General features: G+C 34.7%; 1 protein-coding gene across 1 annotated transcript in view; it reads right to left on the bottom strand.

The window, feature by feature from the left end:
* The window catches only part of LOC145689715 (uncharacterized), a 66,121-nt gene extending 41,413 nt beyond the window's left edge, over positions 1 to 24,708 (bottom strand). Inside the window, exon 1 of the mRNA XM_081763915.1 lies at positions 22,208 to 24,708. Within this exon, the coding sequence (XP_081620041.1) occupies positions 22,208 to 23,955 (1,748 nt within the window). The 5' untranslated portion in view covers positions 23,956 to 24,708. The remainder of the gene's footprint in view (positions 1 to 22,207) is intronic.
* Positions 24,709 to 24,997: the final 289 nt, after the last annotated feature.

Genomic DNA, 24,997 nt, shown 5'->3' with positions numbered 1-24,997 from the left:
GAAATAAAAGTAAGGATAGGAATGGCGAAAGAAGCCTTTAGGAGAAAGAAGATACTATTTTTTGGGACCTTGAATAAAGAGTTGAGAAAAAGATATAAAATGCATCGTGCGTACTATTGTGCTGTACGGGTCAGAAACATGGTCATTACGCGAGAAAGATGAAAAACGACTGCAGGACTTCGAAATGTGGGTGTGGAGGAAAATGGAAAGAATTAGCTGGGTCGAGCGAAAAGCGAGTGAGAGGGTGTTAGAAATGGTGGGGGAGAAAAGAACAATTTTATGTATTATTATTAAGAAGAAGAAGAGAAAGTGATTGCGATATTGGGTAAGAAGGAACTGTATCATGAGAGATGTGCTAAAGGGTATGGTGGCAGGAAAGAGGGAAAGGGCGAAGGAGACTACAATTAATGGACAATATCAAAACAGAGAATCGTACGTGAAGACGAAGAGGTTAGCGGATGACTGTAGAGCATGGAAGTGTTTCAGTTGCGGCAAGTGACCTGCCAATACTGGCAGAATATCTATGATGATACATAATCAGTATACTTTACATATTTTACAGTTTATCATAGTGCTAGATGCAATATTTTGAGCAATGTCTGTTTTTAAAAGATTTTCAGTGCAAAGAAGAATAAAAACTCCGTGAACATACACGGAAACGACAAGAGCTGCTGAATGGTGTTTCATTTACAGAATAACAATTTTAATTGTAAGAAAAGAACTGTTTAGTTATAAAAATATACAGCGAATTCTTGTTTGATTCTACATTAATAATAATAATAATAATAATAATAATAATAATAATAATAATAATAATAATAATAATAATAATAATAATAATAATAATAATAATAATAATAATAAATGCTGTTTCATCCGAAGTTACATTTGAGCAATTTACAAGTTCAAGTCACGTAAAGATTTAGGAAATGCATTTCTGTATTCTAAAGTTGCACTGGAAACCGCTGAGGAAAAGACCTCTCCAATCTTAAATGAATCACGCTTTAATAAATATCAAATGGTTTATAAAAAATATATTAACTAACTACTGTTATTTCTTAAATTAGTTTTAACAGGATTTTGGACGTGATACATTGTTACTTTATTTTTTTCAGTATCTTAACACCATGCAGTGCATGCAGAAAGATAATCAATCAATTTAGGTTTGTTCTTCCAATTTCAAAGCTTTTTCCCTGACCTATCTTATCGCTATAGGAATTCCTTCTTTTTATTCGATACAAAACCACAATTCTCTTCCAGCCCATTTAACGTAACTATTTCCATGTAACTCTGTTCCTATAAATCACTTGTTAGCAACCACACTGTTCCGTGGATACTTAACTCCTTCACTTATTCTTTCTTTCTATCTTTCTTCATTCCCAATGTCATTCAACGTGAAATTATTTTCCTTCAGATTTCTATATGTTCTCTTTCCTCCACATTCTTTCTTTCTTTCTTTTCCCTATTTTTTTTCCTTTCTGACTTTCCTTTGGTATATATTTTACCGTTAGTCACTAGAAAACTTACAATATATATATATATATTACTCTTTTATAGCTCAAAGGTTTGTTTCACGCTCCTGAAGCTCTGACTCAACAGCTTAGTAGCTTTACGTATTACACAAGATATAGCAAATTTCCGATTATTGGTGTTAATCATCCGCCAAAACGACACGAGTAATCGGAAATGTTTATTGATTTGCCAAAGTAATGCTTAAGAATAAGAAAATAATTTCATATAGCTACAATATTTACTACACAGTTCGGCAATTTGAAATTAAGACGGGAGCTGTAGGAAAAAAAAGAGTGAACATACAGTTTCTTACCCTGGATCATTCAAAGTACGAACTTCCTGCATTCATACATCGTTGCTGCCTGGCCGTCAGTGCAAAGAAGGATTGCTGGAAGTCCATTTGTGTAATCTTATTGAAAACCCTTGTCGTAGCCCTCATGATGGCCATTACGCCATCAAAGTACGAATCTTTAATGTAGACTTGTTTAGGCAATAGAAAACAAACGCATGGGGCCAGATTTGGTGAATAGGGAGAGTAAGGCAACAGTTGGGTCCCCTTTTGGAACAAAAAAAGTCTTGCACAATCACTGTCTTGTGACATGGGGTATTGTCGTGAAGCAGAAGTCACGAAACATCGCCCTGATACTCGGATCTCCACATGTGATATGTTACAACAACCGCTTCAATACCTCAAAGTAAAATGAAGCATTTAACTGCCTGTCTTGTAGGCACAAATTACTTATGCACAATGCTCTTACTATCGTAAAACAACAATTATCCAAATCTTGATTTTGGATTTTGACTGGTGCAATTTTTTTGGCTTGTGCAGTTAGGAGACTTCCACTCAGTCTCATACGGGTCACGGGTCATATTGGAAAACCTACGTCTCGTCCTCAGTAACGATATTCAAGAGGTTCTTTGCAGTGATCAATCCTGTCCCTTTATTCGTAATTTATTAAGGAATGAGGCACGAAACGGGCACAAACCTTCCTCTTGTTGAGGTCGTGGATTATTATTTGCCGCACAGTTCCCTCATTCGCGTGCAATTCCTCAGCGAGGATTCGCAGTATCGTATTTCGGTCTTCCGTGAGCACTGGATCTTCCGTCTTCAATTGATTCCCTCCCAACCTGAAACGTCTGTGCCATACAAATACACGCACACGGGATAAACACGCGGCCCCACACACTTGTTACAATATTTGAAAAGTTTTGGTACAAGTCTTACCCAGACGTGCATAAGACTTAAAGTTAGCTCTTTGTTCCATATTGAAGTCATGACAACACCTTTAGCAACACCTATCTAACACGCCTACGCCCACCCCACCCCACACGTAATTGTTATTTAAGATCAATACACTTGGTATCAGTTGCTCACGAATAATTCCCCTTTTGTTTGCACCACAGCTCACTTGTATAGTTGTTGAGAAAAAATTCAGTCTCGATTTCAAATTGCTGCATTGTATATAATACAGCTGTCTCGAACATTGATGTTTAGGACACACACATGTACTGCTTGTTATGTCCAGTTCGTTTACACGCATTCGAAATTTTGTCTCGTCTCAAACTTTCGAATTCCTCCTTCACCAAACTAAAATAATTATAATTATTCTAAAATATTCTCCACAAATAACCCGTAAATCGGATGATCCGCGAAGTAATATTTAAGAGTCTGTTGTATTAAATAGGAACAATTTTCCGAAAAATGCATTTGTTCTTTGCATTGACAATAAATAAATAAGTACAAATGTAACAAGAAATAAATACTCACGTACACAAAATATGCGCGTTAAGTGACGATATGCGTGAAAAAAAATGAGACAATGTTTTTATACATCTACTGCATAGATTTCAGTGCAGTCAGGTAATCCAAAAATTAAGTTCGACAAATAAGTTTTACTGTGTTATTTATTTTATTTTATTTACATTTTATTTTACAAGCAATGTGTGCATATATGTTAGGAATATCTTTGAGACTATTAGGAATGTTTTATCACCATTAGGAGAATACTCTCCAAAAAGAAAAAAAATAGATACGATCTGCCTCACCCGAATAAAAAAACACTGTCAATTATAATATTATTGGCAACAAATGAGATAATTTTTTTAGCGCCATGAAATGTCGTTTTGCCTGATTTTCTTGTAAACTTTGCATGAGAATTTACTCTGAAGTACGTCGTTTTGTTCAGTTTGATATGATCTATCGATATGCTATCTTCGGACAAATACTAACCGTACTTGTGGGACTCTACTCATTAAGATGTATACTGTTATCTTGCCAGTGTCATACTGATGGGCTTGATGATGGATAGAATATTTCAGTATCAGTTTCATTTTAATAGGTGGCGTGGGTGTCGCACAGAATCAACTTACAGGATTACAAAAAAATCCAATTTTCTCAAAAACTACTCATAAGGGTTTACATTCACCCATACCATTTTATTCAGCTTAATGATATTTATCAATTGTATATAGATATAAATATAGATATAGATATAGATATAGATATAGATATAGATATAGATATAGATATGGATATAGATATAAGTGTAGATATAGATGTAGATATAGAAATAGATATAGATGTAGATGTAAATGTAGATAGAGATATAAATATAGATATAGATAGATAGGTAGATATAGATATATTTAAACGTATATGTAGTATTTGGACATTTCTTTTTTTCGTCTTACGCTAATATTTTTTCGTAAAGAACATATATTGCTGCTTAAATTAATTGTATAAGTCTTTAGTGCTAGAAAACCTACATAGGTAGTTCGGAGTTTTCTCAGAACTAGTGTGCCTTAGAACTGATATGAAGCTGCAGTATCCTAAGCATACATACGGAAGACAGGTGAGGACGCTCGTTTCCCTTGGCATCTCAAAAACCTCTTGGTTCGAAAAGAATGAAATAAAAATATCTAAGTACTTGAGTAAAAAAAAAACTATCTAATTAGTTTATTACGTATGTCCAAAATTGTATATTTTTATACGTATGTAAAATCGCATTAGTTTGGATTGTGTTTAATCCAAGGTTGAAAACACAACAAAAAGTCTGAAACAAATTGAATTGTATATGGTTCATTGCTTGAGGAAGAGTTTAACGCCCCTTTCATTGTATGAAACGTCGAACTACAGCTTAAACTAGGATCCAAGCGACGTGAGCACCACAAGGAGTCGAACCCGGGTCTGCCGTGCCGAAGGTCATATAGCCACGATAGAGTTCTACTTATATATGTTATAGTGTGAACGAACCTGTGGTACTTTATTTCAAAATTGTATATTTTTATGCAGTTGCGAGAGGTAAAAATATAATGAACCACTGATACATTCCAGTTCACCAATTCTATATTGCTAAAACATAAATTGAGAAAAGGGAAACCAATTAAGGAGAGAGCTTTCAATGTGGTTGATAATTTATGAAGTACTGGATGGTTGTGTACATAAGTGTGTTTGTACGTACGGTATGTTAACTCAAGGATAATGCTAGACAGATTTCTCACTCACTAATCTTTGATTTAGGTTATTCTTTGTCTCCTTGGTAGTTACTTGCTGTATCCCATTGCTATCATTAGATCAACTTCAAGTTGAGACACAATATGATGAAACCTTGTAAATAACAACAGCATTCGTTAATGTCCTTACGACGATGTGGTTTTGGTGCGAATAACAGTTCACTTTATGAAAACTTAAGATAGAAACTATTTAGCAGCCTTGCATGCTCTAGTTATGAATTTCGACGACCGAGATACTATTGTAATGAAGAACAAAGATTATGACTCCCACCCTCTTATCCAATCTTCTGACTGACTAACTCCTGTTTTTGTTATGTTCTTTTTCTTTTGGAACTTCCATAATGATTTATAGTGCTTTTTTTTTTCACTGATGTTCAAGCAACCAAGTGACATTGATCCATGCGTACACTAAATATTGTCCATAAGCCGGAAAACATTTCTGGGAAGAAATTTGTTTATGGGGAAAAATCTGTTTAAGCACTTCATACTCAATGAAATTGTTTCATTACATGGTGCAATGAGTGCAATCGTTTCATTACATGATGCACTCATTACATGATACAAAGTTCGTGGATCTATCACTCGTAACAAATTCGCAAATACGTTACATGAATGTTACACATGCTTTTACAGATTCTTAACCATACAAGTATTATTTTTTCACCTTTTAAATCCTCAGCCAAAATAAAATTTAAAGATAAAAATTATGAAATTACTTCTAGTTAAATTTGAATATCAATTAATGTCCTACCGTAATAGCAAAGATTTTAATTGTAGTTGACAATTCCTTATACGTGCTAACTCTATATTCAAGTGTTGATTTATGTACTGAGTTGAAGTCAGTAAAATAACTAATTCTGCGTCATAGTAAATTATTATATATTTCATTCCAAGGGGGAGGGAATTTTTGCCGGTATCCTTCTATAAAATAAGGTATTAGCGAAAAAACTGGACCCTTTCTCTTCGAGTCAACCATATGAACACCTCTATGTAGTACCACATTCCATAGTACTACCTCGGCACTGCAACGGAACACCAAATTAGGAAACAGGCGACCAGCTAAAATACATTTTCTTATCCTATTGAGTAAACAATCCTTGTAACCCACTATACGTAGCTTACACATTGAACCAAAAATAAATAAATTTTGATTCGGCTGGCTAATAATACCATAACATGTTTTTGTTCTCAGTTCACTGAGATTAGAACGTTGTACGAATGGCTTTTTTGTTTTGTTTGAACTCAACTGATATGTGTTGATGTAATGAAACCGTGAAGTACCAGAACATCATAATGATTTTAATGTCTCAAGAAATTGGAGTTGACCGATCGAACATTATGTTTTAGTTCTGATTTGTACACCCTGACACGGTTCGGTTAACAAAATCCTTTTAAAAAAACAAGAAGCAGTGTCACGTGTACACCACGTGGAGAAGTTTTATTCGTATGACCCAATATTTTCTCAAGTAATATTGAAACCGGAAGTAATAGTAGATTTCTACAACTTCTGTATTTAGGAGAGAGATTAAAGTGGAAATGGAATATATTGTTGGGACGCTTAACAGTTAGCAGAGAACTCCTTCGGGCTATCCATTACTGTTTTTGTTCTATAGTGATCAACGCTAAAACCGGAAATGGTTGATTTCTACCACTTCTATAGTTTGAATCTCATCTCTATCAACGAACTCAATTCCTGACTTATAACCTTCTACACCAAACTGGATGGTGACCCATCATATTTATCAGTATTCTTCATCAGAGTTAAATGAAATTATAACATTCATCAGTCATGAAATGACTCAATAGGATCAGACTCATTTCATTTTAACTTCTATAGTTTGATCCCTAGTATAGTGTATCCACATAGAAAGTTGTCGAAGTTAAGAACAATTCTTTTTACAAATATCAATCAGCACATGTGCAGTCTATTTATACAGATTAATGCATTCCTCACAGATTGATATTTATTTCCGGTACGTATTTAGGAAAATTAAAAATGACTGTGTCTCTAGAACGGTAACTACGAGTAAGGATGGCTTAGATGCACGAGGTAACTCACATTTTGCTTGAAAATTTTTACCGGAACTGTTCTCTGCAAATTCACAGTAGAATTCGGGCCCACATAATGGGAAAAGATGATTTCATGCTTGCAAACAATGCAAAACCAAGATGGTGGCCATATTCCAAGATGTATGCCATGTGTACGTTTTGTTGATAGTTTTTCGCTTTCGAAGTTTTACCGAGCTGTTCTTTGCTAGTTTCTACTGAGATTGAGGCCATGATGATTGAATAAAATGATTTCATAGTAATAAGTGGTGCAAAATCAAGATGGCGCATACATTCCAAGATGGCAGTACACGTACGCAACGCTAATAATTATGAGCGTATCTCTATAACCAATGGTCTTAGAAAATTGTGCATGACACCAAATTAGCTTCAAATTTTATGATCTTCAATTTTGAAGAGATTAAACCTTTTTGTAAAGCACACCCTTCTGCTGGAAACCTTTTCTTATTGTCAAAAATTGCATTATATCAAAAACATCATGCAAGCACCATTTTTCATTTATTTAAACTTTGACAATGTATATTCAACCATTTTGTTTAGTACATAACAGCAACAGAGGTAGGAACAATAGCAGTAAATAGTTGATGCAGTAGTATACACTTTGAAGGATTATACACATTTAGCCTCCATAAAGCTAGGGCAATTTCCTATGTTAGTACATGAATCTTTCAAACATGCACAGAAACGGCAGTTTATATTCACACTTTAAAGAGTGCATTTTTGAGTAATTACAAGGCTGAACAAGGTCTGTTGAAATTGCAACTTGAATCATGAATGGGGGAATCAGTGAAGTTTCAGTTTTTACGAAGTCGTAGAAGGACTGATTCAGATTGTGCATTCTTAGATGCAGGGTTTGTCGCTAAGTGCATGTCTGTAGTAAACATCTTAAAGCGTGAAGTAACGAGCAAATGAAATGTGGCTGACAGTTCAGATGGCCAAATATGGCAGTATATTTGGTGGTTGACAGTATATTTGATCTTTTCACAAATTTGTCGTACCTATGAACCTAGCTGCTTTCATCACATGAGTCACCTTTCTCTTTGAGGATTGATAGATAGACTTTTTCAAGTTGTTTCATATATTCGCTAGACGGAATGTTAGGGCCAGAGAGGGATTTGAAAGCTTCTTGTACAATAAAGATCATGTAATGATTTTAAAAGCACTTTCTTTGCTTCGTTTCGCTGCTTGAATCACATTCGCCCAGACTATGTAATACTGGAGGACCTTCACACAGACCAGAACCTAGTTTATTAGCTGCAACATTAATATGTAGTTTTTACTTTTTTTCTAATGAACGTCATCGATATGTTATTACATCCAGCATCTCTAAATTACTGCCATGACAAGGGGTCAAGAATAAGCAAATCAACCCAACTGCGTGTAATCCTTAAAAGTTTGTACTACTGTACTACATCAAGCAGTTTAATTTTACTGTTTGTATCTCTGTTGTTATTTACTTCATAAAATGCTAGAATACATATTGTCAAAGTTTACATAAATGATAAATGTCAGAATTTGTATTAAGTTTATTATATTACTAGCATCAATCACCCGCTTCGCTGGTTTAAACTAAGAAAAAATAGTAATATGTTCCGTTAGTCAGTTCCTTTTTACTATTACTAAAGCACTCTTTGAAATTGGTCATTTTCGATAATTTTTATATAACCCCCTCCCCTCCCCATGTTATCAAAAATGGCACGGCATCAAAAGTGTCACTGTTCATGTCTGCGACCCCGAAAACTATGAATCCGACACTGATATTGGTCATTTTCTATATTTTTTATTGTCTCTCCCCTCCCCCATCTTTAAGCTACACCGTCAAAGTGATATGACAAAAACCATTTCACGCTTAAACTTCATCCAGATTGTAAATTTGATAGAGATCGGTCCGGTAGTTCAAGAGTTATGAAGTTTTATTTATTTTTATATATCTCCCCTCCTATCCCCCTCTCCTAAGTTCTACCCTCAAAGTGAAATAATAAAAGACATCTCACGCACAAACCTCATCTATGTCAAAAATTTGATGGAGATTGATCGTTTGGTTCAAGAGTTATTAAGTTTTATTTATTTTTAACTCCTCTCACCCCCTCCCCTAAGTCTGGGAGACCCGGGTTCGATTCCCGGCGGGAGCTCATGTGGTTCGGATTCCACATTAATCAGTAGGTCTACGTCTCATATAGCCTCGCTGCTGAAAGGGACGCTAAACTAAAATCAACTCAACCCCTCCCCTAACTTCTATCGCCAAAATAAATACATAAATACCATCCAAGGCTAAAACCTCATCTATGTTGAAAAATTGATCCAGATCGGTTTGGTGGTTCAAGAGTTAAGTTTTATTTATGTTTATATATAAATCTCCCCTCCCTTCGGTCCTACCGTCAAAGTGAAAATATTTAAAAAATTCCAGGCTCGAACCTCATCTATGTTGAAAATTTGATCGATATGGGTAGGGGGGTTCAAGAGTTATTAAGTTTACTTATTTTTATAGATCTCTCCCTCTCCCTCTCCCTCCCCTAAGTTCTACTCTAAAAGTGATATGATAAAAACCACCCCAGGCCCGAAGCTCATCTATGTTGAAAATTGAGTTAAGATCGGTCGGGTGGTTTAAGCTTGATGAAGTAACAAAGACAGTCACTTTTATTTTCATTTTTTTACATATATTTCCCCCTTCACCCTCCCCTACGTTGCAACGTAAAAGTGAAATAATTAAATTCTTCCTAGGTTCAAACATCATCTATGTTGAAAATTTGATTGAGATCGATTTGGCGGTTCAAAAGTTATTAACTCACGAACATAGTCACTTTTATTTTTATATATATTGATTTTAATATATCTCCCCTCTCCTTCACCCCTATGTTGCTTCGTCAATTTGAAATGCTAAAACACACCCCAGGCACGAAGCTCATCTATGCTGAAAATGTGATCGAGATTGGTCGTTTGGTTCAAGAGTTACTAAGTTTTATTTATAAGTTCCCCTCCTTTCCCTCTCCTGAGTTCTACCGTCAAAGTGAATAGCTAAAAACACTCCCAGGTCAGTACCATATCTACGTCAAACATTTGATAGAGACCAATCGGACGGTTCAAGAGATTAAGAGTCACAAACATAGTCACTTTCAATTTTATAATATAGATTTAATTTTTGATAATAAAAATAAAGATTTCTAACAGAATGGTGCTTTTATCAAAATTGAAGAGTATAAAATTTTCAAGGTGTAATGCAAAATTTTCATAGAGCCATTGGTTTCAGAGATATACACTCATAATTATTAGTATAGCTTACACATAGCAACCATCTTGGAATGTGGCCGCTATCTTAATTTTGCACCACCATGAAATCGTCTCATTCCATCATCATTGCCCCAATCCGAATGCGAATAAGCAGAGTACAGTTCCAGCAAAACGGCTCCGGCAAGTGAATTTTTTTTAGGAAGGCGTATGTGGGGTGGCCATAGTGCAACCAACTTAACAAAATCAGTGGAGGACAGCTCTAATAAAATTTTGCAAGGAAAATGTAAGCCAGGTTCATCTTCCAGGAAAGTATAAAGAAAACAAAACGGGACTTTATCTTCATATTATTTATGTGAAAATTCAGAGGTAATGATTCGTTATCTGGAAAGAAGTTTTTTTTCTCTCTGTTGCAAGAGAAAAACAACGAATTTCACGAGAAGATTACCTTCTAGTCGCCATTTTCTTGATTAGAAAATAAATTTATTCTCTTTGTCAACTATTCAAGTGTTGAAATTTAGAAAATTTAAAGATAACTTGAGACATTATTACATAGATTAAATCTCATACAAATAAGTAACATAGCATACGTTGTTTATATTAACTGCACACTCACATCCGAATTGATCCTTACAATCAACGTGTCAATCAAGAGTTATAATAGTTCTGCAAGCATATCACATTAAGGAAATGCTTTATTTCTCGAATATTTAATTTTACACGACTCCTCATACTCCAGTGTTACTCCTGATATTATGTAGATTCTATCGGTGCTCATTTATCAATTTTTACTAAATCATTTAGATTCTAAGTGCAAATTGTATTTTAACGATACTGCTATTAACGATTGCCATATTGAATTCTATAGTTTATACAAACAAGAGACATTCATGCATACAACTCGCGGCAATTAAACGACATTTACGTAGTACAACAAAATTACTCCAAATACCAAAAAATGTATATTTACATTGTACGAAACTTTATAATATGTTATCATCACATTATAAAGAGGTAAATTTTAATACCCAAAACAAAATTCGTACTCTGTTACTTTCTAAAGCATATTATTCAGTTCAGAAATTTGCAAATGATAACGATGTATGAATATGATGTAATGATGTAACAAATGTAACATGTGATGTTTGTTTATAATTTTGTACCACAAATGGTGTAATAAGTTGTAATTACAATTTGCATTTATATACTTGACAACTGTAGAACTTATAGGAGATGCTCTCCATATTGTAAGTCAAAACAGGCAAAATAAATAAATAAATAAATAAATAGCAGATACTCAGTGTCACACGAGATTATATCAAGTCTTTTCATCAAATTCTAGATTTACGTATATTTAGATTATATATGGAAGTAAAATATACAAAACTTTATGTGTACATAGACGTGGAAAGCATTGTCTTAGTCTACTTTTAGCTTTGCCGCACCGATATTAAGTAGAAGCAAGTAAATTTAGTTTTATATTGTGAAAATACGGTAGACTTTGAAACTACGTGGATTCAACATTCAAAAAGGAAATGAGAAGTCTACCACTCCTGGTTTCAATAGACAGATTACAGCTTAAATGGAATAGGGTTCCCAACTACCCCGGTTTGGGTGAAATTAACCAGGAATTCTGTCTTGATTGCCCCGGAATATTTTTTTTTTAACCAGGACGGTGAAACTCCAGGAATTCAATCTTTCTTGTCTTGAATAAATATACGAGACATTGGTTAAAAAATAAAGTGCAAGTTTGCAACTATCATAGCGGAAAGTTTCAGGAAACTATAAATCTAAAAATTCAGCTCAGATAACAACAACTGATCTTCCCAGCAAGAAAAATAATTAAGGTTCTTGTCTTTTCTATATATGTTCACGGAGTTTATGTTCTTCTTTGCACTCAAAACTATTTAAAAACAAGACATTCTTTTTTTAAGAAAATCATTTGATTGTTTTAGCAGGAACTAAATTTTGATATTTTTTATCTCACTACGTCCGATCCTGAACTTTTTTAAGTATGATATGCCACAACGAAAAATCATGTTGTTGTCTTTGTGTTAATGATAATGATACTTCTGTAAAATTTAACTTTCCATAAAAGTAAGTCTCATGCAATTATGCTGTTAAGTTGGAAGTCACAGATCTGGCAACAGATTGTTACAAAAATAACAATATCAATAAAGCTAATTATGTAATGTTTTAGATATATAGCTCGTATGTTTGTCTGTTATTCAAATCCATACAGCAGGCACGTGGCCAAGGGAGGGTCCGGGAGGTCTGGAGTCCCCTTTCGAGACCAGAAATAAAAAAATAAGGAAGGATGAAACAAAATGAAACGAGAAAAAGGAAAATCAGCGGTAAAAATTTAAAAAATACAGGAAGCTTTTAGTCACTCTTTCTTTCTTATGAGGAGATTTGTATTATTTGAAATACATGGTGGGCGAGATATCCTGGAAGAGTCAGGGAATTTGAAATTTCTTGAAAAGTTACGAAATTCTCAGAATTTCTGCTGCTAGTCAGGGAGATTTCAAGCGTCCGAAAGCATAGTGCCGTTGTGTAACAGCGTGGACATTTTTTATCATAATTTTTCGTCATTGCATCCTTGCAGTATTAAACATATTATTTCAAAAACAAATTTTGTGCTGCTGCTTTATTAACCTGTCATTTCGAACAGACAGTAGTTGGAATAATAAAAACAAAAAACAAAAAATATATGTAAAAAAGAAAGTTCTGTTAACATTTGATTCAACACAGAAAGGAACGGAGATATTGTAAAATATTTTACAAGACATTATTGAGTACTTTCATAATAATTGAGGTCATAATTAAAGGAAAATTGTTATATTTGAATGAACAGAGGAACAACTTAAATATTGTAAAATCTTTTTCAATACGTTTTCTTATTCTTTCACTCGAGACTTCTTCATAGTTTATTAAAATACTTACCAACATACAGGCCGGTAGCCAGCCCAAAAATGTAGGGGGGCCCGGTCGAAGTTAGGGGGGGGCCGATCCAGCCATATTATAGTTCATCACCATATTATAGTTCATTTGCAAGACTACCGTGAAAATTCTAGGGGGTCAGTGAAAATTTAGGGGGCGGCCCCCTAGATCCCCTGGATACGGGCCTGAAAACATATCCTCATTTTATTGTCCTCAAACCAATATATGTTGATAATAAAGTAGTTTAGATTGAACGAGCTCCTGGGCCTTCAGAATTTTATGTCACGCCTACCCCCACCCCCCTCGTTACGAAATCCTGGCTAAAAGAACCAATATATGTTCCAGAAAAATAGTTTAGAATGGTCGAGCCCCTCGTGTGACCACAGTATTTCATGTCACGTACCCCCCTTCACGAACTCCTGGCCACGTGCCTGCATACAGTTGTCTTCCCACAGAGTTGGGTTTGTATTGTATACTTCAAGGTAGCTGTAAGGAGTCTATTGTCTATTGTCTATTTAGAATTAGAATCAACACCGTTCGCTTGGCTAGGATTATATGTGAAGCTGAATCCACATCATTGCCTTAGCACACTTTTGGGAAAGACGGTTGCCCATTTAGAATTATTGTGCATCACTTCTTTATTACCGGCCAACACCGAGTATTTGAGTATTTCAACTAATCTTTATATGAAATGAAATGAAATGTAATCTTTGAGTTTTACGTCCCACGGTTATACCGGTTAGGCTAAAGGAGACGGTGATGATGAGAGATGAGTGAAATGGTGGAATGAAGAAAGTGGGAGAACCCCGAGAAAACCCACGAGCACGGTGTTTGTCCACCACAAAGTTCACTTGGCAGGGGCTGGGATCGAACTCGGGACCCCAGACTGTATGAAATGCCTTGATACGTGCGATAATGAACTGAAATCCACGCTGAAAATGAAACACTCAATTTATTTCTATTGCACTACAAAATCTAAGATTATAGATGTTAACTGCACAAAGGTAACAAATATTCAACACTGCACTAAATACTTGCTCTGATGAGCCTGATAGAAATTGTTCCTCATGTTGATGCTTCAACACTCTCTCTTGCTACTGTTTTTCACTGTTGCCCGATCAATCACTACTGTTTAACACTGTTGCCAGATCAATGTAAAAACCATTAACTGTAATTGCAAAAATTCCCAACATACTCCCCCCGTTGATTGGTTACAATCACTTCTACAATGTATAGTCTTATTGAGAGAGCGGAACTATCTTATGGCTCTTTTGAACAGTCCTGAAGTTGTACGGACTCACACAACTCGAATAAGGTTATCTTGACCTGGGAACACTTGTTCGATTATGCCTAATCTCCATGTGAGAGGTGGTGTGTTGTCCTTGAGTAGAACTACTGTTCCAACCTTGAGATCCTTGTGTGAAGTTGACTACTTTTTAAATTGCTGCAGTGAGGTAAGATAATCCATATGCCACCGCTTCTAAAGTTGTTGAACCATCTTCTGAATTCTTTGCCATCTTGATAACCTGGTTTCTTTTGTATCAGTGTAGTCTGGATCTGGAATGCTTATCAACGGGCTTCCGATGAGAAAGTGTCCTGGTGTCAAGTACGTTAAATCCCTTAGATCAGTGGACTTAGGTGTGATGGACCTTGAGTTAAAGCATGCCTCAATTTGCAAAACTAAGTGTTGAATTCTTCAATATTAAGAATTGTATTTCCGGCCACTCCTTTGAAATGATACTTAAATAATTTCACTGCCGCTTCCCAGATTCAACCCAAGTGTGAGGAACACGATGGTATAAAATGCCAGTTGAATCCTTGTGCAGCATATTCTTCAATTTGCTTGTTAAATTCAAAAGAAATTATTACTTCACGTAAACTGACAAGTGGGGCAAAATCGTAGATGTCAGTGGAATTTCAGGTTTTTCATTGGTATATTATTATATAATGAACAAAAAATTTATATAAATGTCAAACTCAGGAAAGGCAATTGCCTCCTGCTGTAAATCCAAATGACGTCCCTGAGTGGGAGGCAGACAAAAATGATAATAATCGCCCGATTTTAGTATTGAATTGATAGTTGTCTAGATTGTTTAGATAAAGAATGACAATTCAGATGCCATTTAAGTTCAAGTTCAGCCTCCATTAGCACTGTGGGTAGGGTGAAATTGTGACATGTAAAAATAATTTAAAATGTTCCATATTAGTGTCGAAGCCATAGTTTTCGGGGTCCCTCAAATGAATAGTGATGCTCCTAATGCCATTCAAATCCAAGTTCGTCTCCATTTGTGGATAGGGAATTGAAAAATAAAATGTCAAGATGACTCAAATTTGTGTCAACCTTATAGAGTACCGGGACGGAAAAACGTCTGACACGTTCGAAATGACTTTTGAAAAATAGTACCCACTTCAAACTGGGTTTTTAAATCATATCAAACTGATTAAGGACGTATTCTTGAGGGTATAGTGTTTTAATACATATGCCAAAAGTAGAGTATCTTCTGTATTTTTATCATTAGAATTTCATTGAAATAAATATTCTAAGGAGGAAGGGCATTCAAATATTTTCTATAAATCTATTCCCCCCGAGAGAACAACAGGTATTATCCACTTATATCAGTGGTTTCCATCCTAGTGAGAACAGACTCTCCAAAGGTTGTGTAATATAGGCTAGAGTAGAGTATAAAAATATAAGGCCTTATGCAGAGTCGTTTTGACGTATGATTAGCGCCATACTAAATACCTGACTACTGCAGGAAACATATGTTAGTCGGCTCTTTAGTATGATACTAATCACACGTCAAAACGACTCTGCATAAGGCCCATATTATTCAATTTTTCTTAGATTGAATTTCCGTTCACACACAAGAAACCTACGTAGAGTCTTGAGCGGGTATTGAAGCTTACGAAGAAGAGGAGTAAGCCTAAAAATAAAGTTAGAAACCATATGTCGGGAATTTTCTATGGTATTCTAAGGACAGTATAGAAAACTTAACTATATTAAAAGTCTAGTATCGTGTTCCAGGTGCACTGTTTACTGACCGCTGACTTGAAAACTGACGCAAGATGAAACTTAACCCCTATCCGGGCAAGCCATTTTTGTAACGTAGACGGCAACTGGGCCTTACCAACTCTATTAGCCTTATCAACTCGATATGTTCATGACTTTAACTTCGACTAAAGATGGAAGAATTCAGAATTTATGTCATCGAAATATTTATGGTTATTGAGAAATTCGAAAAACAATATGAAGCTACTGGGCCTGAGAGGCCCCGCTTGCCCGGATAAGGGTTAAGAGAAACAGCCAGTACCGGTAGATGAACTCTATAAAAGATTTGTTTTTCATACTGAAAGTTTTTTTTAGATTACATTAGCACAATACATCATTTGACAACTTTCTAATAAGCTGTTAAGAAAAGCTTGAAATTGTTCGTTGTATAATGACAATATTGTATTGTAAAGACAGAAACGTTAAGTAACGATTTTGTCATTGAATGCACGTTTCTAAAGTAACAAAAGGGTAGAAAATAACAAAAGCAAGAATAGACACGATATAAGAATGAGAACAAAATGGAATAATAATCCAATTATTATTATTGTCGTAATAAAATGGACACCTTTGTAGTAAGATGAGATATCCATTTTATGTACAAATTACATTAAAATATTATTCACAATGCAATGATTGTTTCTTCACATATCTTATTGTCATAACGATGATATTCTTCTGGATTATGCAACAAAACTTTAAAACAGATTATGGTAAATAAATGCTACATTATAACATTTTAAATAACACAAACACAATGACCTTGTAAACAAAGCACAGAAAATAATAATCCTATAGTTTATGACTTTAGTCTAAAGCAATTTAATGCTTCAGCAGTGTGTTATACATCTTTTTTCTACTTGTTGTTTCAGTACGTGCACTCAGGGTTGCTTATTTTAAACTTTATTAACACCTAAATTGTTTGCGTGTATTTCCAGTTGAACACACTCTGCTAAGATGCTTAGAATTGCAAATGATAACACGACAAAGTCGAACTATAGGTCCAAGTCTCATATAGCCTCGCTGCTGAAAGAGACGCTAAGCTGAAGATCAAATCAAATTTAATCTTGAATATTTTTTAGAAAATCAGAAAAAATACTTCACCTGAATTATTTTTAATAAATCTTATATCCCATTATTATTATTATTATTATTATTATTATTATTATTATTATTATTATTATTATTATTATTATTATTATTATTATTATTATTATTATTATTGTTATATTACATAAATTAGATTATTGAATGTTACACGTACTAAGTTTAATTTTCATGAAGTAATGAAAATTGAAGTATGTGTGAAGAAATCTGTAAAATCAAATTCATTTCGATGAAATCAGAAAAATACATCCACTTATAAACCAATGAACTAAAATAAAGATGGTCCACACATTTAACACTTGATAAAGAAGAAAAAACGAAAATTATTTAATAATTTAATTTTCCGTTTAATTTATTATAAAAAGACACTATATTAGTCTAACGAAATATATTTTCAGTCTGCACAACGAAATAACTTATTCTGCATGTTTAATATATGTATATTGTACCTATCATGAGCATACATAAAAGCGCAAGAAATTCTGACATGTAGTTTGTGATTGTAATTCTCCCAATTAGTAAAAACGTTTAATAGCCAGTAAATGTATTGAACGATGGTCAAGAAGAATACTTTCAGAAAATATCGTGTATATTTGTTCATCCAAATTTTGCGAACAGAACCATAATATTCGGCGGTACAAGCGTACAACAAACTAAGCCCCGCAAAGAAAGGAACCACACACCCGAAGAGACTTATTACGGCATGTTTACAAATGTGCCTCTTTGTGACCGAGTAACTAATTCACGTAGGTCCCAGGTTCGATTCCTGATGGGGTATTTATGTTGGATACAAAATCGAGGAGTGATTCGGATCGTACTTTAAAAACAATAGGACCCGTCTTATATAACCTTGATGCTGATAAGCGATGTTAGAAACAAAACAATCCAATGCAATTTTTCGAAAGAAATAAAAATTTGTTCTTCTGAAAAATTATACTGTTGAAATTTTGTTGTCTGCGCCTACATCATATTAAATTTATTGTTAATAGGCAAGACTACTCTAACAATAGACATACCCAAACTTGCTCAAGAGGGTAAACTCAAAGTCTTACTGTAACCATTTAGTAATGAAGTGGGTTAATTAGGAGATCCGAACCACATAAGTTCCCACAGTGAATCGAACTCAAGTCTCCCGTGCGGAAGAGGAGTACGGTAACCACATAACCAAGAAGAAGGTATTGATACCGACCTTGATAATAACAGTACATTTGTCATCGCGTGTACAATGATAATCCGTCACGATTGTGCTCTACAGGAAGACTTGTTATTTATTTGACAAAGAAATAATGCAAACTTCTTTGTGAAAAATATACGGTATCTTCCTTAAAGGTCTATTAGTTGTAAGTACCGCTTTTCAACATGAGAATTAAAAAGAGAAAAATAGAAGCAGATATTAAATTGTTCGAGCACACTCGACCTTTTTATACGCTTATGAGTTTATAGTTTTTATGTGTATGAGTAGTTTCACAATTATTAATTTTTAAGTATCCATTCGTATTATTTTACACCAAATGTTTTTAAAAGGGATTGACTTTCCAAAAACTTAGGACACCCTTTAAAATGTTGCACCTTCTCTGCAGTCAGTGATTTATTGGTCTAAAGAGATTTGATAGGATGATTAAAGTGAACCCAACCTTCGTAGAGCTCTGAGACAACATAGTTAAGAAAAAGTGAGTTATTTTAACTCATTGATGTGACACAGGGAAATGTGAAATTTTCATTCGTGGTTAAAACAGAATATTTTAACTTTTTTTAAAAAAAGAATAGTCTCTATGCGTGACAAGAAAGAGTAAAATATTCATTCATTTTGAAAGTCTTCCGAATAATTAAAAAAGAAAAAAAAACATTTGCGTGTACAAATGAGGGAAGAAATCAGTTTTCGTGTTTTAATTGTAATGATTTCTGCTGTCTATCAACAATCATAATCAATGTCGTTTTCTACTTTTCCACGATTTTTATTATCGTTACAGAAATGAAATTAACAATCTTATTGTACATTTAAAAAAAAAACTTACTTTTTAAATGTTAAGATGTAGATGGTTTCCCATGTATTTCGTTTCCTTTTTGATTTAAAATATGAAAAATAATTAAGAAAACGATTTTCCGTTTCTTTAAGGTTTTTGATTCCCGTGGTCTCGTCTTAACCAGTGATCAAAAACATGCCTCGTGGGCAACATTAGTTCACCTAAGCCTTACATCTTAAACACTATTTCAGTTTTACATGATTCATAGCACGAAAATAAGAAATTGATATGAAGTGATTGCATAAACACAATAAAGAGTACTTATCAACTTTTAAAGATACAGAAGTAATTACACGATATATTCTAATAATAAATATAGTTTACACGTTGTTGTATCATATTCTTTGTAGACTTTTCGTAACGCGGAAAGATTGTGATAACTTCTAGATGGAATTAAGAGCAAAAATCAAGGGATAAATTTGCTACATAAATTTACAAAACGAGGCAAGAGAAATTGAGGTGGGACGAGAAATGTTTTCTCGAGAATCGTGCCCCAACACGAGAAAGGATTCTTCTAGAAACGAGGGAGGCTACACGAAAATTCTAAAAAGTTTACGAAGTGAGACGGAAAACCTTAATTTTCGTCCCTGTCGTAGACAACACTAGCTTTATCAACTCCTGCTGCTTCTTAATGTTAAAATCCATCCTATTTTGTTCATCTAAATAATTCCAACAACCCAAAGGGAACGTCTTGAAAATATGATATTAAAAATGTTGGATCGAGATAGAATTCATGGCTTTTCCTTTCTTACATCTCAACAAACAATTTTAATTATGTTACTCACCTTTATCGACAATATTTCAATAAAACAATCTTTTTAGAAGGGATTTCATTACCAAATAAATGAGCAGATACGCTTCTTTCTAATCAGCTGTTTGTATGTATTATAATGAATTTTGTAGGATCATTATTAAATGACCGAGCCGATAAGTGGCATTTTGGTTTCGTTCTTTCAGATTTTCGTAACTTTTTTTGCAAAAATTACTTTTTTAAAAATTTTTGTATAACATTCTAATAATATTTTCTGATTTAAAACTAATTACAAAAAGGAAAATACATAAAAAAGAAAATAAAAAGAATGCAAATTTTTGAAGAGGCAAGATAATAAGTTGCGTGCATAAAAAAGAAAAGAGTGCCCCAGGATATTAACCGGCCTTAAGTATGTTTCTGTCTCCAGTAAGAAATCTCAGGATAGAGCATGCAGAATAAAGAATATTTGGTTTTTAAGTAAATAACTTGTGGAGCTACATAAATTGGTGGTAATTTATATATATATATATATATATATATATATATATAGTAAATTTATATACGTAATTTGCTAATATTTATTTTAAAAGAACAGAAACTTACTGTATATCCATCCATAGCTGTGTTTAATAGACCTTCCCGGCTATAAGACACATTGTACAAAAATGGAAGAATGCATTAGTAATAATACATCTCCATACTTTTAGCCTGCCCTCTTGGAAAAAAAATATATTCAAAAAAAGGTGTAACACTTGTACATTTTATTAAAATAATATTATACCTGTATTATTAATTACTTAAAATTGTATATTTGTAAACGTAATGCAGTTACTTTAATATAATTATATTGTATATTATCCGTATATAGGGCTCCCAGATATTCAGGTTAAAAAACCGGGAAACCCTGCGAAATTTTACACTACACTAAAAACGGGACACTCTATGAAAATTTATACTAAAAACCGGGACACTCAATGATAAGTTGCTTGTTGATTAGATATTTTGAATTACATAATAGATCAACACTTACCGAAAGTGAGTGACAGAGACTAGATTATTGCTATCAGTTGGGTATCGATGACTAATAAAAGCTGGATTTTATAATAAATATCGCAGAAATTATATTAATTTATAATTTGGGGGAAAACTGGGACATTTGGAGTTTTAAATACTTTTGGGGGCAGACAGCTGATATATATGTGGGACTAAGACGGAGCTAAACCGGGACGTCTGAGACCCTAACCATATAACCCTTGATTATAAAACCACAGTCATCCCCTCTAGTCTAGTGGCTAGCGCGCGCACCTTTGGAGCACGGGATTCCAGGTTCCATTTCCGGTTGAAGATGCTTGAAATCTGAACGCATTACTGTGGTTCGGACTGCATCTTAAACCAACGCTTCCCAACCAATGTGTCGCAACACAATCGTGTATTCAGATAGAATTTGCAGCGAATTTTTTTAGAATTTAAAATTCATAAATAGTTTAATAATTCCCTAAAACCAATTTGTAAACAAATGGTATCAGTCAACGCTTCCAGCTACAGCAACAATTCTCAGTACCACATAGACTCATTACTCCATAAAAACTTTAAGCTTTACACAATTATAGTTTATACGTATTATGATTAATAAAAAAATGAAACAAGTGTGTTGCGTTGTTGTGAGTGCTCAGTATATTGTGTGAGCAAAGGTTGGGAACCACTACCTTGAACTGTAGTTCCACGTCTCATATAGCCTCACTTCTGAAAAGGGACGTTAAGCTCCAACAAACCAACCAAATAAAATCACAATTTCGTCGTGAATCACTGGAAGGTCTTGGACTCCCATATTCCTTCCCGCATGTTTTCGCTCTTGCATAAAACTCTTATCTATAGGATTTAAAATATGTGAGGTTTCATATAAATTCTCTAAAACTGCATATTTCAATACCATAAAATTAAAAATAGTCACAATGCAGAAGATAAAGACGGTCTTGATCTCAACGGAGTGATTAAAAATAGAAGAACACTAACACTTACCTATTCATTTTGGCGACGAACCCATACGCTCCATCCAATTGAGCAATTTTATCCAAATTTTTGCAGTACAACGTCCATATGCAATCAAGCATATGTTTGTCTTTCCGGTAGGCCTTCCCAAGACTCATCAACGCTCGTAATGCATTGTTAACAAAGTGAAGAAGATCTTCGGCCATTGTTGACTCTCCCTCCGGAGGTAACATTTTCCTCGTTTTGTAGTTTTGATATTCTTGAATTTCTTCAGGGGGTAAAAAGAGTGCATTTAAGGCCAAGACTTCTGGGTCATTCATAATGTTTTCGTCCGACCGGCCACCGTAAGCAACTCTTTGTTCTTCAGATACAATTTGTTGCATATTATGTAAAAGCAATAAATCAAATGACAAGAATGCAAGTGAGAAATAAGTACTATTTGTCACTGTAGATGCTAATGTTCCAAGGACACTGGCGGATAATGGATTGAATTTAGGATTTTCATACAGTTCTTTCACTTTTTGCAACAGAATCGTTGTATTACCATCTTGAATTGATTGGTTCATTGCAGCTAAAATGGTCTTGATTTCAGTACTGTTGTCAGTGGCTGAAAAACCGTAGTAGACCCATTTATATATATCATTTAATCTGTCTTGGATAAATGCAGCTAATGGAGACTCATTTGGTCTTGTGTCTGGTAATAATGTAACTTCATCGTAAGTTTCGTCATCATTATTGGAGACATCAGCATCGCTTTCAATTTGTGGCAACTCTATGGAAGGATCAGGGTAACCAGTTTGAAACGGGTAATCACTGTATTCTGCCATTTGATCAACTTCTGGTTTTCCAAGGTAAAGGTCTTGTTGGGGATGTTGTAGAAACGACACATCTTCATAATCGTATGTACCTTCAGTGGGCTGACCTGGCAACCTTGGTATCGTTATAAGACGTCGCTCTGTGTTGGGTTGTTGAGGAAAAAATATTGAAGGTATGGATCCATCGTCCATTCTAGTGGGAAAGGTTGCGTTATGTATATTATATCCTGTAGCAGAAGGTGTTATATATTCAGGTGAATATGGAGTTTCGGGTATAGGTTGAGGGTATAACGGTTCTGGGTTTCTCAAGAAGGGATTTCTTGCTTCTATTTCCTCTCTAGGGTTGCTCTCGGCCTCGGGACGGTGTTGCAGAAACGTGATTGTCTCTTGTTTTGATTTATCGACTTCAGCTGTAAGATGTGTCGTGTCATCGAAGGCAACTTTGTGATCCTTTGCAACTTCCGGATACTGATTTTCATATTCTTGATTTGGATTTAATTCAGGGTCATTTTGTTTGGAATAGTAAATGTCAACATCTTCCTCCTCTGTTTGCTGTTCACTCTTAGAGCTTTCAACATAAGTTTTCGTTGAGGTCACTTTAAGAACCGGTTCTTCAGTAAGTTTACGATGCGATTCAGTTGTGCTTGTAGTTGGAGTTTCTGTCACAGATGGCTTTGATTCACTTTTATCATTGTTCTTTATAATAGAAGTGGTACTAGTTTCTACGGTAGCTACTAGTTCCGGAACTGTAGCTGTTGTCACTAATGTCCTGTCTTTAGTTTGATGTTTTCGAAGTTCTGGTTCAAATTGAATATGCACACCTTCGTTCACTAACACTGGAGGTTCTTCGTGTCCTAAACCAAACCAAACGGTAATACCAATAAAAGCACAAATCACTGCTAGTCCAAGAGCTATAAACGCAACAAAACGTTGCATGTTAGATTCCCGTATTTTCATGTGCATGATCGTTGCGGCTAAACTATTAATGATCTGTACACCATATAGTTTACAACACAAATTAAAGAAATCACAAAAAAAATGTCTTTGTTAAAATTGTATTATGACAACTTTATGTAACACTAGCGCACACAAACACAAAAAGTTATTTATTTTCCCAGAATGTCTCCAGTTTGATGCTGGACCGTGTTATGTTCCAGAGCTAGAGGACTCGCTCGCGGAAAGTCTCTCAAATACACACCACGGGCAATGCAACACGAAAGACTGCCTTAATCGCTCCGTTTACGTTCAAATGTATAACTTCATACTCTCCGCGGTTGCTTCAATACTTCTCCTTCCCTTTTACCGCCCCTTTGCACCGACAATGGCTGTGTGAAATTTCTCAAACTATAGTGAGGAAGGTCTTAACTAAAAAGTAGGGGAACAGAACAGGAGAAGTAAGAAGAGGTCACTGCACTCATATCACAACAAAAGGCATTACCTTCTATGTGTTGTGTTGTGTTGACGCCGCCCCCGCTGCGCGTAAAAGACGAGCGTAAATGTCTTCGTTTGCTGAACGAAAGGTAATGAAGAAACGAAAAATAAATAATAAAAAAAAGAAACAGAACAGTTACAGGCGTTGAGAATCTGCACTTTTTTTTTCTATCTGAATCGTACTTTTTTATTTTTACGGTTGAGATCAGTTCTTTTTTGTGGCTGAGCGAATTCCAAGTTACCGAATGACCGACAGTCAGTTTCTGTGTTGTTGGAAGGCATTGGCCAGTTCAATTCTGTTAAGAACTGTGAATTCTTTCCACGAAGACTGGGAAAATAGCCAGCATGCTTGGTTCGCTTTTATTATTTAGTTTATTCCTTTCTTCGATCTTCCTGTGGAATCTGGAACGAAGAACAATAGATACTTCAGCAGCAGATTTTTCCCTTCTCTCTCTCTCTCTCTCTCTCTCTCTCTCTCTTTATGCCTCATCTTCCGTTCCTTCTCCAGTATCCAGTACCTGATTCAAGTAACTTCACGCGTGCCAACGAAAATTACTTCCGTGGCGAAATAAAG

This window comes from Thermobia domestica, chromosome 1 (assembly GCF_964235325.1).
Source record: "Thermobia domestica chromosome 1, izTheDome1.hap1.1, whole genome shotgun sequence".
NCBI classification, from domain to species: domain Eukaryota; kingdom Metazoa; phylum Arthropoda; class Insecta; order Zygentoma; family Lepismatidae; genus Thermobia; species Thermobia domestica.
This window is presented reverse-complemented; position numbering and strand designations above follow the sequence as displayed.